Genomic DNA, 14,635 nt, shown 5'->3' on the forward strand with positions numbered 1-14,635 from the left:
GGATGTAAATTGGTGTATCCATTAGGGAATACAATATTGATATTCCTCAAAATGTTAAAAGCAGAATTACTATATGTTCCAGGAATCTTTCTGTTAGGTATATACCCAAGAGAAATGAAATCATGACCTTTAAAGATACTGGCATTCACATGCTCATTGTAGCATTATTCACAATACCCAATATACAAAAACAATCTAAGCGTCTGTCAATGCAAGAATAAATTATTTAAATATAATGTATATGTACAATTAAATTCTATTCAGCCTTAGAAAAGGAGATCCCATCATTTGCAACAATATAGATAAACATGGAGGGTATTATACTAAGTAAGATAAGTCAGACACAGAAGAAAAATACTGCATGATCTCACTTACATGTGGAAAAAGGGAAGGGAGAAAGGTAGGTTGGTTGGTTGAATACATAGAATAAAATGATGGTAGTTACTGCGGTGGGATGTGAAAAGGGAAAAAAATGGGGAGGTGTCAATCAAAGGGTATAAAGCTTAGATACATAGGATGAATGTCTACAGATCTAAGGTAAAACATAAGGACTATAATTATTGTATACTGGAAATGTAAGTGCTCTTACTGGAAAAAAAAGGAAACTATGCAAGATGATGGATATGTTAACTTGACTGTAGTAGCCACTTACTATTATAAGTGCACTAAAATATAATGTACATCTTAAATGTGCATAAAAAAATCTTCTTTTCACAATTAAAACTAACTCAAACACAAAATCAAATAGTCATAATGATACATATTAAGTAATAAGAAATAGATGTTAAAAGAACAAGTTCTCAAGTCGGGTAGATCAGGGTACCTGGCTTTGAGCAGGTTGGCTAACCTTTCTTTATATCAGTTGACTTATCTGTAAAATGGTAAGAAAAATAGAACTTACTTCCTAGGACTCTTGTAAGGATGAAGTGAGATAATATTTGCAAAGTTCTCAGAAAATGGTTTGGACACCAAGGAAGATAGTCTGGCATAAATCATCTTCAAAAGATCCTTCTCCCTCTCCCTATACTCAACAAAAGGGTGGCCAAACAAGGTAGAGACACCCAGCAATTAAAGGTCATAAAGTTCCAGAGGCAGAGGCCACACAGGATACCACAAAGAATGCCACTGGAGAATAAGCCACCTGTGCTTTTGGTGACTGCAATAAGGAGGTCACTGAGAAGACATCACAAGTATGCCTATGAGAGATCCAGTATTCATCCGCCAACCATACAAGCGGCATATATTGCTAACAGAGAACTACCAATAGAACCAGTTCAGTAAAAATGTATGTTCCCCTTTTACTACTCTCCCTTACCATTGTATCAACTTTGAAAAACACAGAAAAAGAAGAAGAGTAGATCTTGGCTTGTCTCCACAGTACATCCCTTACCTGCGAAAAAGGCATGGAAAAGGACAGAACACCTAGATGGCCTAAGAGACTGATGCTGAAATTAGTCTGGACTGGACTCTTTAAACTATGGTATGCACTGAAGCATTGCCATAATGTGAGGAAGGGAGTTTGAAATAATAAAATCTTGCTGATTTCAGTCACCTGAATCTCTAAAGCCCTGGGGTGAAGTAAAAACACTCTCACACCCTCCAAGGCCCTGCACGATCTCTTCCTCTCTACCTCTCTAGCCACCCTGCAATAATCCCCCACCACATCCACACACCCAGGCCCCAACACACGCACCCCTCTATGCTGCCACAATAATGACATAAGTACGTGTCAGGCCTCTGATTTATCATGCTGCATTTTACTATGCAAACTCACTAACCTCTGTTGATCAGTCTTCTCTATCCCCTCCCTATATCTGAACAACTTTTATTCCACACTGAGAACAAGTATCGTGACCACCTTCTTCAATGCTGTGTCACCAGCATCTAAAAAACTACTTGGAACATAGGAAATAAACAATACTTTGCCCATGAATAAATGAATAAGGGGAGTCATTGTAAATTTAATGTAGTATGAAGGATACTGAGCCATAAGGTTTCTGATGAGACATAAGAAGAAAGGCATCATTAGCAGAGGCAGATGGCAGAAAAGCTCTCAGATGTCTTATGGCAGCAATCTGCAAACAATACCCTAATCCTTAAATTCACAGGTGTCAAGTGACTTTCGTTTGTGTGTTTGCATGTGTGCATCTAGGTAACTGTATTAAACTAATCACCAATATACTTTATATTTATATAAATAGTTGTATTTTATAAAATAGTTGTATTTTAACTATAATAGTTATTTTTAAATATTGTTGTCTTTTACAGAATGTATATAGTATAATAATTATATTTTTAAGAAAGTCAACACATACCAAAAAAGCCATGCAATTATAATTTGTCTGGTAACAGAAAGCATCATGTTTTAAAGTATCATTTGGGCATATCGCTATAACTTTTTAGGGGGTCACTATGATCTTCTTAGTCTTTATGGCCTTTATGGTCTGGCACGGAATACTTTTCTAACCTAATCTCTCCCAAAATTCCTAAGAGCATTCTAGGCTCCAGTTATACTGAACTTTCACATTTTACTAAACTCAACAAGCTCTTCCAATTTGTGCTAAAACACTGTTTTTCCATTCTGTAGCTAGCCAATCCTCATTTGTTCTTCTTAGATATTTTTTTCTCCCTAAAAACCATACCAAACTCTGTATCTACCACCCACATCCCCTCTGATACCACATTAATCCGTAAATTCTTCAATGAAAGCATTATCACACTGTTTTAAAATGAACTATTTTCCTTAGCTGTCCTCCAATACCCTGTGAGCAATTTGAGGGCTATACTTACTTATTTCAGTTCCTAACATGGTGAGAAGCACTGAGTGTATACTTAGGAAATCCTGTTGAAATGTACAGACACAAGTTATGCCTTCTAGTAGCTCAGACTGCCATAAAAATAAAAATAAAAAAGTTAGGAAGATTTTCATAAGCCTATGTACAACGTCATTTAAAAAAAAAAAAAGTATGAACACCATGTGGTGGAGCACAGGGATAAAGAGGACTGACGACTTGGAGTAACCTAGAAAGAAATCAGCAAAAAAAAATGAAATTTGAACTTGGCTTTGACTAAATAAAATATCTCCAGTTGGCAAAGGAGGAGGTAAGCATAACAAGAACAGGAAAAAACATGTGCAAGGCCAGAGAGTTGTTAAATATAATGACATGTTCAGGGAACAGTGAGAAGTTCAATGCCATCTTTAAAAATAAAAGCCTCACTGATAGTTATAATGCCGTATAGCTACTGCCCTCTGTCTTGCCTCCTCTCTTCAACCACGCTGCTTAAAAATGTTACCTCCACTCTTTCTCTATTTCCTCACCTCCCACTTGCCTCCACCCACCGCAATCTGGTTGCTTTTACCACAATCAGCAAATACTTCTGTTTTTAATCTAATGACATATTTAAAAACCTTTTCTTGGTTTTACCATAATAGATGACACAATGTTCCCTCCCTACTTTTGTAATGCTCTCTTGTACTGGTATTCTTAAAGTCACAATTTCCTGGTACTGTGAGAAACCATTGCTAAAATCCTCATCATGGGATCTGAGACTTTTGATGCCTGTCAACTATCTACATGTATTGATATCCCCTAGAAAATATATGGTAGTAGCAACAGTGGATAATATTTATTATTCTTAATCTAGGCATACAAATTCTTTGCGGCTTTCCCAAAGACAGTCTCGAAACTTGAAACCTAGGACAAAAACATGCAACCTCTGAAATTTTTATTTTAAAAATCACTTCATGTTCAGAAATCACAGTTGTTTATTATTTAGTTTTTTTTTCCTTTTGTCAACATTTATTTTTGGTTCAGAGGGTACCTGTGCAGGTTTGTTACACGACTAGATTGCATGTTGCTGGGGTATGATGTGCAAATTATTTTGTCACCCGGGTAGTGAACACAGTATCCATAGGTAGTTTTTCAACCCTCCCCCTCCCTCTCCATCAAATAAGCTTCAGTGTCTGTTGTTCCTGTCTTTGTGTCTATGTGTACTTGATGTTTAGCTCCCACTTACAAGTGAAAACATGTCATATTTGGTTTTCTGTTCCTGTATTAATTTGCTTAGGAAAATGGCCTCCAGCTGTATCCATGTTACCGCAAAGGACACAATTTCATTATTTTTTATGGCTGCGTAGTTTTCCAAGGTGTATATAGACCACATTTTCTTTATGCAGTCCACCACCGATGGGCATCTAGGTTGATTCCATGTCTTTGTTATTGTGAATAGTGCTTCAATGAACATACATAGTTCATATGTCTTTTTGGTAGAACAATTTATATTCTACTAAAAAGTAGAATAGTAATAAGTATTTAGTATATAGTAATAAGCTTGCTGGGTCATATAGTAGTTCTGTTTTAAGTTCTTTCTGAAATCTCCAAACTGCTTTCCACAGTGGCTAAACTAATTTACATTCCCACCAGCGTGTATAAGCACTCCTTTTTCTCTGAAACTTTGCCAACATGTTATTTTTTTACTTTTTACAATTGCCATCTGACTGAGGTGAGATGGTACCTCGTTGTGGTTTTGATTTGCATTTCTCTAATGATTAGTGATGTTGAACATTTTTCATATGCTTGTTGCCTCCATGTGTGTCATTTTAAGAAATGTCCTTTCATGCCCTTTTTCCATGTTTTAATGGGATTGTTTGTTTTTCACTTATTAAGTTCTTTATAGATTCTGGCTATTAGACCTTTGTTGGACGCATAGTTCAAAAATAATTTCTCCTATTCTGTAGGTTGTCTGTTTGCTCTGTTAATAGTTCCCTTTCCCGTGAAGAAGCTTTTCAGTTTAGTTAGGTCCCTGTCGTCTATTTTTGTTTTTGTTATAATTGCTTTCAGGGACTTCAACACGGAATTGTTGTCAAGGCCTAGGTTCAGAATGGCATTTCCTAGATTTTCTTCTGGATTCTTATAGTTTTGGGTCTTACATTTAAGTCTTTTATCCATCTTGAGTTGATTTTTGCATATTATGAAAAGAAGGGTCCAGTTTCAATCTTCTGCATATGGCTAGCCAGTTATCCCAGCACCATTTATGGAATAAGGAGTCCTTTCCCCATTGCTTGTTTTTGTCAACTTTGTCAAAGATTAGCTAGCTGTAAGTGTGTGGCTTTATTCCTGGGTTCTCTAGCCTGTTCCATTGATCTATATGTTTTTGTACCAGTACCATGTTGTTTTGGTTACTGCAGCCTTGTAGGGTAGTTTGAATCAGGGTAGTGTGATGCCTCCAGCTTTGTTCTTTTGCTTAGGTTTGCTTTGGCTATTCAGGCTCTTACTTTGGCTCCCTGTGAATTTTGGAATATATGAATTTATTTTATAATTATGTTAAAAGTGATATTAATAGTTTGATAGGAATAAATCTTATTTAGTTTTTACAAAAGAATGGGGAGGGTGGTAGGGAATACTACTTTGTGACCTTAGAAAACCAAGAAAGCTATGACTGGATGTACTAATTTCCTACAACCCTCCTTCCCCAAGAAAGGTAATGAATGGAGTCAAATTACTTTTACCTGCACCCTTCTGGAACTGTTTCGCCACCCCCAGGTGATATTTTACTATGCACAAAATACATGGGTTCATACAGTTACCTGGTTACCAAATAAGCCATCTCACCTTAACTCTACAGAATCCCATTTTGGCAGAGGGATGTAGCACAGATATCTGATGAAAGCACAGCACTGCATCTGATAAGGAATAAGACAGTGGTCTCTGCCTTTTTTTTTTTTTTTTGATCAAAGCATATCCTAGCTCAGAAAATGGAACCGCCCTTCGCTTTGACAGATACCCACATTTGCTCCTTCTCAGTCCCTTCTTCCATTTTTTTGTCCTCTTCCTGTCCTTTAAATATTGGTGTCCTAGAGTTTCTGTGAAAGATGGCTACTTCGCTCTAATCTCTTTCCTTGTAAGATTTTATGTATGCCTGTGGTTTCAACCACCATTATATGGCCCCCAAGCCATCTGTACTCCAGGCTTCTCTATTGGGCTCCAGATCTATGCCTGCTACCTAGACATCTCCAATTAAAGTCTCAAACTCAACATGTGCAAAACATAAATGTTTATCCCCGAGCAACGGAACAAAGACAAACAAAACTTTTCCTACTGTGTTCCATATCCCAGTGAATAGTACCACTTTTCACCCAATTCCCCAAGATGTCATTCTATACTTCTTCTTCCACCCTTACGTCCAACAGATCACCAATTCTACCCCACAGAGAACTTTTAAATCTTTTCAGTGCTCTCCATCTTCAGTTCCACTGCCCTGGGCCAATCCACATTCATCTCTTGCCTGTAATAAAACAGATTTCTAACTAATCTTCCTTTTCCCTATCCTTTAATATAAATTATTGGACCATAGAACTCTTACCCTCCTCCACCTCTTCACCAATCTTATAATATATTTGTGCTTCCCTTAGCATAAAGTCAAATACCTTATTATGTTAAAATATAGACTTTCATGTTCTACAAATAGTAAATATGAGTCCATAGATCATAGGAAGATCCCAGGAAACAACTATTTTAAAAAATAATTCAGATGGTTATAATCCAAGTATCTATAAAACACATTTTGGGGAATATTATTATAAATTCTAGGAGGGTGCTGAAAAATATTTGATAAATGAATGAATGTTCCCAGTGTCTATTTTCTAACTTTCCAAAATGTCAATAACCTTACAGCAGCCAGCTTCTACATGCTGGCTTTAAAGGGAGTAAACATTATTAATTTACTTTTGATACAAAGGGTTTGCCATGTTTGTCACAGGTTTTCTTAATGAACTACTTTTACAAATGGCAACTTCTGATAAAGGATAACAGATTAAGTTCAGTGTCAATTTTGACCAGATATAAAATCTCACAACTCTCTAAACTTCCTTGATGTTAACTACTGAACTAAATAATATCCCAGTAGCTTCTGGAGATTCTAAGAGAAAATGCACTCTGTGGTTTTACAGAGGAAGAAAAGTATTAACTGGAGAAATCAACATAATCAATAAACCAAGGTCATACTTACCAGACTGCCTGCTTCTTAGCCTAATGGTAAACTCTGTATCAGATATCTCAAGATTACTTCAAAGTTTTCATTGTCCAAGCTCTAACCCTAACACTTCACAATAGACAACCATTTGGGCTGAGGTTCTCAGTCTAGGTTTAGGTTAAATAATTGGTAGTTATAATACTTATACCTTAAGAATATGCACACACAGTGAAAATGTTTACTAATATAAGAAAAGACATCCTATATAGAAACCAAGGAAAAAGGGAAAAAAACAGTAGAGTAAGTTAGAAATTGCTAAAATATACATGCCTACTACAAACTTGGTCAATTGTCAGCTACTAATACATTTCAAAAATTAATTACCTCCTTATGTTGAAATAAAATATTTTAAACTTAATTGCAGAAACTTTAAGTAGAATCTTTAATTATAATTTAGATCTACAACATTTTTGGGACCATTACACTAGTTAATGATTCCAAGATAGCAGGGGGTGTGTGTGTGTGTATGTGTGTGTGCACGCGCATGTGTGTGTGTGTGTTTGCATATTCTTTTGGTTCATAATTCTTTTTGCTATGCTGCTTTTTTTCTCTTAGGCTAATGTCATAACAAATCTACATCACTGACCTGAATAAGAGAAATTAGGAATTTAGGTTTTGCTACTGACTGTGCACACTGATTACAAATAAAAGTGTATCAGCTAAGCTACTAAAAATAAAACTAAATTTGTTCTTTACTTTTTTTCTTATTAACAAATTGCTTCTGTAAGGTATTCATTAGATAGCTCCACATCCACTTTGACTTGTAGGTAATAATATGGCTATGTTTTCCCTTCCCATCATGATAACATTCTTTTTATTTAGAGTGTCACAGCCATGTCTCATTGCTCAAGCTATTGCTCCATCCATACTAAACATAAATTCAAACTTTGCCTCCTTACTTATCTTGATTTCCAGTAAAAATAATATCAACACGGAAATCATTCATTTTGACCATCATGAAGACTAAATCCTTTCTCTCCATAAAATGTATATATGTTTTTTTTAATTGAGCACCATCTTCCCTAATAGACTTACAATGTTAGTAAATGCATGTGTTTGTATGTGTCTGTGTTACTTGTGTCTGTAAGTTATTCAACTTTAATTTTTCCTAGCTGCATCTTTTTTCTCTAGATTTGGACAAATATCAACAGTACCTGTTGAGTGATCAAACTATCTCCTGGTCCTCAGTTTACATCTTCCCTGTATTACACATTATCAGTATTTCAGCTATCTGTGTACTGCCTCTCAACTCCAAATCCACCCTTCTTTCATTTCTTTTGTGATACCTGATGGATCCTATAAATACTGCTCCTCTGCCAGCTCATACAATGTCAGGTTTTGTCAATAGAGGGTGCTGGAGGGACACTCCAATGTAGTCACAAGAGAAGGGAGCTTTTCTTTCTTGGTCTCTCTGGGTCAGCTGCATTGTCATTTTTTGGCACAGCTTCAAAGGACTGACATGCTATGAGTTTTCAGCCCATGAAGCATATTTCTGTGGACCAGCTTCAGCATATACCCTCACATGTTTCTTCACCACCAGTAGCTGCATGTTCCTGTAGCAGCAGCACCCCCTCAGTGAGGTCAGAATTCACAGGTCTTAGGGGGAAAGGGTGCTCTTTCCAGTCTTCAGTTTCTTTCTAATTTTGGAAGTGGTGACACTGCAGCCCTAGAAGTAGATATTCTATCTGCATTTCTTAATTCTGTATTGCTTGGAATCTTCTTTTATCCATGTTTTAAAAAGAATTTAGCTGTCTTTTATTAGTTTATAATTCTTTATATCAGATTTTCCCTGTGATGTCCTGTGACTGGACTGTGTTTATATAGTATGCTCCCATTTGGTAGTTTTGTGATTAACTAGACTTCCTCTAAAACAACTGTTGGCAAGCCTGACTAAATGAGGTAAATAAAGACAGAAATAAAGTAGGAAATCTGACAAGAGCAGAGCAATCTCATAGAAATTTTTTAGGCTAGATGCATTAAGGGAAACGTATTATTAGGGAAAATGTCTAGGGCCTTCAAGATTTTCAAAAACCTACCAAGATGCTGAATATGCATTTCATTTTTGAGAATATATCTATATTTGGGTGTGCATACACATACACACACACACGCATGTATTCTGAAATATAAAAAGAAAACCAAAAAAACGAAGTAAGTGGTTTTTTATTTAAATGTTATCAACTGAAATTCCACTCAATGCAACCTATATTGGTAGTGTGAGTATATTTTAATGTTTACTATAACTTGTGGTAGAATCCCCCCAAATAAGAAAGCATATCTTGAGTCTGCTAAAAAATTTTAAAGTTCTTGGGTTCAATTTACAGATAAAACACAACTGTTTTTAGTTCAATTCAGATATAAAGTAACTAAATGTGTTCTATTGCTAATGACTATATACCTAACATCAACTACCAACTTTTTAAATATGTGAGTGATCCCAAAGAATGGTCACAACAAGGAGAGGTAGAGAATTAATCTTAATCTGTTATCATCACTGGAAAACAAATGACTTTGTACATTTTGATAAACAAGTATGATGTGAATTTGTGTAAAATCCCCAAATACCAAACATGTCTTGCTAGAAATATATATGTTTGCATTTATGTATGTATATATGCATATATATATATATATATAGAGAGAGAGAGAGAGAGAGAGAGAGACAGAGAGATGATTTAGGTAAAAGAATTCACTTTGCAAAAATTAAAGCTAAAATTTCAATGCAGTAACTGCTACTACTGAAATTTACAACATGAAAAAACTACAATATTGAAAATGTACTGATATTTGGGAGTCTTATATCATTTGCCTGTCTGTTTTGGCTGATAATAAGACACAAAGTAACCATATGTAAGAGTCATAATTTATATAATATGCTAATTTCTCAATGTAGTAGTTAACAAAATTCTGACTCTACTTGATTTTAGATAGAAGTTAGGTGTTTATCTGCACTGTGTCTCTAACATTTGGGAATATTTAAGACAAGCTGCACTAAGACAAAGAGTATTTGCTAGGACAAAATTATATCTATAGCCAAACAGTAACATTTGGAATGTACATTCTTGCTAAAAAACATTGCGTCTGTCATCATTATAAGGATCTGTCCACTTAAATTGACCCATGGAAAGAGGCAGATTAATATTTCAGGTCAAAATATACAATAATGCAAGGGAAAAAGGCGGGTTATGCTGAAGAATAGGATTTTTTCCTCTTGTACCAGAATTGTGCCTAAGACCCAGAGTAGAAGGAGAAAAATAAAAGCACTTAAATCTGGACATTCCCGTTTCAATGAATTTTAGCGGACTGCCAACATTTAGTATCAACCACCTCCCCAGAGGTGGGGATCACCCCTCAACCACATGGGGCCTTACATTTTCAGCCACCCGGGTCAAGATAAGACATCTCTGAGGTCAGAGGTGTGGCTCTGATGGAACAAACAGCATATTTTGTACCATAAAAGTGGAATTTAGGTTCTCTAATGGAAACGTAGGGAGCTCCTATTATATTAGCTGATAATGTTTATGAAAGCCTACAAAAGTGGAATACTTTTTGTTTTGTTTGTTTATCCAGGTAGAAAATGTCCAACCTTGTCAACTTTCCCCCTGAGTTATCAGAGAAAGGGAAGAATTTGAGGAGAAATGACATAGTGGGGGATAACTGGGCAAAAAGGGACAAGGGCTTCTCTAATTCTCGGTGCCTGGGCCATAAGGAAGATGAATCTCTAAAGAGCCATGAAGTCCTGGAGAGAAGGGTGCCCGAGGGGTGAATGAGCCACAGACTTGGCAGGAGGTAGCAGGGGACAAGAGACATGCACATCAAGGGGATGCAAAGTAAGGCAAATGTCAGTTGACGTGGTGGAATCTGACAAGTTATTAATGAATGAAAAACTATTTCATCAAAAATGTCTATTACAGAGCACTATAGTTAGCATTAAAAGTGAAGGACTGATTATTAAATTTTTAATGCTTCATCAATAATTCATCGTTGATGATTCCAGCCCATCAGTACCTAACACATCAAACCAATTTTCCTCACTTATCTATTTCATTTTATTTTATTTTAATTGATTGATTGATTGGAGACAGGGTTTCACTCTCATGCAGACTGGAGTGCAGTGGCACGATCACAGCTCACTGCAACTTCGATCTCCTGGGCTCAAGTGATCCTCCCACATCAGACTTCTGACCACAGGCATGTGCCATCACACCCTGCTAATTTTGATATTTTTGGGTAAACATGGGGTTTCACTATGTTGCTCAAGCTAATTTCAAACTCCTGGGATTAAGCAGTCCTCCCACCTCCGCCTCCCAAAGTGCTGCAATTACAATTGTGAGCCACCACACCAGGCCTGTCTCATTTTAAAGAAAAAATAAATAACACCAGTTCCATAGAATCCAAGAGTACCAACATTCTGATTTTTTTTAGGTTGATTCATATACACCTACTATGTGTGCAGATTATATGTATTGTATGTATGTAGATAGCATAACAAGGCAATCACTTTGCTCAATACCAATCAGAGGGTTTTTTGTTGTTGTTGTTTTTAAATGTGTAACACTGACCATGACCTAATTCTGCAAGAAGTCTTTATCTGTGAAACTATATTCACCTTCCTTATGGAAGTCCACAATTCTGCCTTAATCCTCCTAGAAAATGTTTCTTCTTAATGCAATTAATTTTATTTAAATAATTGTTTATTACACTGTAGTTAGATAGACATGTTTTGAAAATGACGTAAAATACATAGGGCTAATCCAAACACTGAAGTTGGAAATGGAAACCACAGATCCAAACATCTTTAACTATCCATGTATTTGAGTAGACTAAATAGACATGAGACATATACATAATTCTATAACACTAAAAATGCTAGTTCATTTGAAATTACCCCCCACTCCCCATTATGTGAAATAAAAATACTATTTAATGAAAAACTCACCATATCTGTATCTGAGACAGGGCCAAAACTGGTCACGTAGATGTTAGTGAAGACTTCAGTAATACTGTCTGATGTGAGAAAAGAGATTGAATATAGATATTATATAATAAGAGCCACAGGAGAGAGAAGGGTTTGAGTACACGGTATGGTTTGAAAGTTGTGTCATAAATTCGGGAGTACTGGGTTTTACCTTCTTGTCAACTTTTGCAACCATAATGACTATAATGCTCAGTTATTTCATTGGTTTTTACCATCCTAACTGCAAAATGCATAGAAGTATTATGACATTCTTACCTGGAAACCATACCTGATTAGCGCATCCTCATTTATATTGCCCAAAATGAATAGTTTCTTAGGAAACATCTTAAGTGAAATAGTTTATAATAAATGTGCTACCAGTACTAAAAATAAAGTATGGTATTGCTTGATATAATCCTAAATTTGATGTTTCAACTAAATATTTCAGTATCTCGTGATAGTAGAGATTCAATTTACAGATTGTAAATCAGTATATCTTCTCTATACAGCACAAAACAGCTTGGTAATTACAAATAAACATAATCCCAATTAATATAAAAAGCTCAATCATTCAGTGACATAAAAATAAAAGAAAATAACAGATTACTTTCAAACAAGCTTGTTTTTAAATGTTATTTAAGAATGCCTGAAATGCTAAGACTGAACTAAATTTGATTCTAAAATTATGTAACATAATAACTGTAATACAATTAACTGGAGTGCTCTATTAACCAGGTAATTTAGATCTTTTATTTTAAATAAGCCAAATGGTGATGGGGAAAAGGTCAAAGAAAGATCAAAAAACAAAAATATTTTCACTGCTCTTGTAATTCTACACAAACAATAACATGAATTGTTTTTTGTATGTACTAGACATTAATTTACAACCACTAAAGAGAGTAAACTATGTCTGGGATTTTGTATCCATTAAGGCAAGAATAAAAAATAGAAAGGATATTGATAAAACAGGGTAGACTTTGAATGCCTACTACATACCAGGTACTCTTTAAAGCACCTGAAATATTATAATCTGCATGTCAAACCTATGTGGTAGATTCTCTGTTATCCCTATGCATGTGTACAATGATTCAAAGAAAGGTAAGCAAACTTGCCAAAGACCCACAGCTAGCAGAGTAGATAGAGCAATGATTTATAACCCAAGCAATCTAGTTTCTGAATACTCAAGCTAAATCAAAGCATTATACCACAGTCAATGATAAACTTAAAACTAACAGTAGTTTGTTTCTTATTAAATGCATGTTTCTATTCACCAGAATACTCCATGCCAAAGGCATAGTTATAGTGCTCCAAATAAATATGTTCATTAAGCTTTGTTGTATATACTATTTTATCCCTAAAACTGTATTTTTGAAATTCTATTATAAAAGCATTAGAAAATAAATTTATAAAATTATTTCAGATGCCACCTACCCCAAAGACCTGCTCAGGAGCAGCTTTCTGTGTATACAAAGTCCCATAGGACCCTGAGTTCAGAAGAGTCCCATGCTTAATTTAATGGTCTATTTTTGCTCTCTTTAAAAATCTTAATTATTTTTTAAACAAAGGGCCCTGTATTTTCATTTTGGACTGGGCATCACAAATTATGTAGCTGATGCTGGACCTGAATTTATATATACTAGAAAGCAATTGTGGAAATGAGACCCAACATTTTTTTCCTTTTATCCACACCAAATTAATCACATTATTACATTTATTCAATTAATAACTGAACAAAACTTTGTTATAGCTGTTGACCTAAAACGTTCCAGAGAAGAGAAATTAAAATGTGAAGGTAGCTTTTACCCTAAGAGAAGAAAGTGAAATGATTCTCCTTAGTTTAAGTAGTAGAGTCCAAGAAATGACAAAAATGTGTGAATGTATTGATGCTAAGGATATGAATAACATTCACTACACGGCAAATGTCAAGTAAAGGGTAAAGGGGTATCAGTACCTAGCGGCTATAGGGAGGTGTCAGCTAAGAACTGACATGAAAAATAAGGTTAGCCACAAAACTCTAAGTTGTAAGAGAAACACCTAAGACTCAGAACATAGATATAAAAAGTTATTCTTAGAAAAAGAAATGGTTTCATGGATTACTGACTTCATAAACATAGCTAAATAATGTATGCATTGGGGAGATATTGTCCTGCTACGGAAGTTCCAAAAAAGGAAAATCAGCAAGCCAAACACTGACGATGAACATCCAATAGTGTCTAAGTCTGGGAAAGGTATTCTTAGCAATGAGTTGTTTTTTTTTGTTTTTGTTTTTTTTTTTCAGATTTCAACATGGATGGATGCACAGAGCTGTAAACAACCAACATGGGCTAATGAAATATTTTAGTGTAATGAGTATAGATATTTGGTACACCTAACACAATCTTCTAGAATTCTATGATCAAAATTCAATCTTTGGTTATATTTTGGCTTTCTATAAGACAAGGAAAGGGAAGTGAACAAAGAAAAAGGGAAAAGAAAGGAATGGAGGGGAAGGGAGGCTAGGGAGATTATATGAATGTAGGCTATTTCCAGTAGAATACAGGTTATTCTAATCTTGTGACTCTGATTCGTCAAGACAGTTTATAGTATCATCTGCTTATGTTTGTTTTCCCATGTGGATTTGGAACAAGGTGGAATTGTGGTATTAGT

At 35.3% G+C, this 14,635-nt stretch overlaps 1 protein-coding gene across 3 annotated transcripts in view; it reads right to left on the bottom strand.

The window, feature by feature from the left end:
• The window catches only part of GABRA2 (gamma-aminobutyric acid type A receptor subunit alpha2), a 152,324-nt gene that overhangs the window by 78,530 nt on the left and 59,159 nt on the right, over positions 1-14,635 (bottom strand). For 2 of the 3 annotated variants that reach the window (XM_054486021.1, XM_063663620.1), the window contains exon 4: positions 11,972-12,039. The exons of the other annotated variant lie outside the window; for it this stretch is intronic. In XM_054486021.1, the coding sequence (XP_054341996.1) occupies positions 11,972-12,039 (68 nt within the window). The remainder of the gene's footprint in view (positions 1-11,971; positions 12,040-14,635) is intronic. 3 annotated transcript variants of the gene reach the window in all.

The sequence above is a fragment of the Pongo pygmaeus genome, chromosome 3 (genome assembly GCF_028885625.2).
Source record: "Pongo pygmaeus isolate AG05252 chromosome 3, NHGRI_mPonPyg2-v2.0_pri, whole genome shotgun sequence".
Taxonomy (NCBI): Eukaryota; Metazoa; Chordata; class Mammalia; order Primates; family Hominidae; genus Pongo; species Pongo pygmaeus.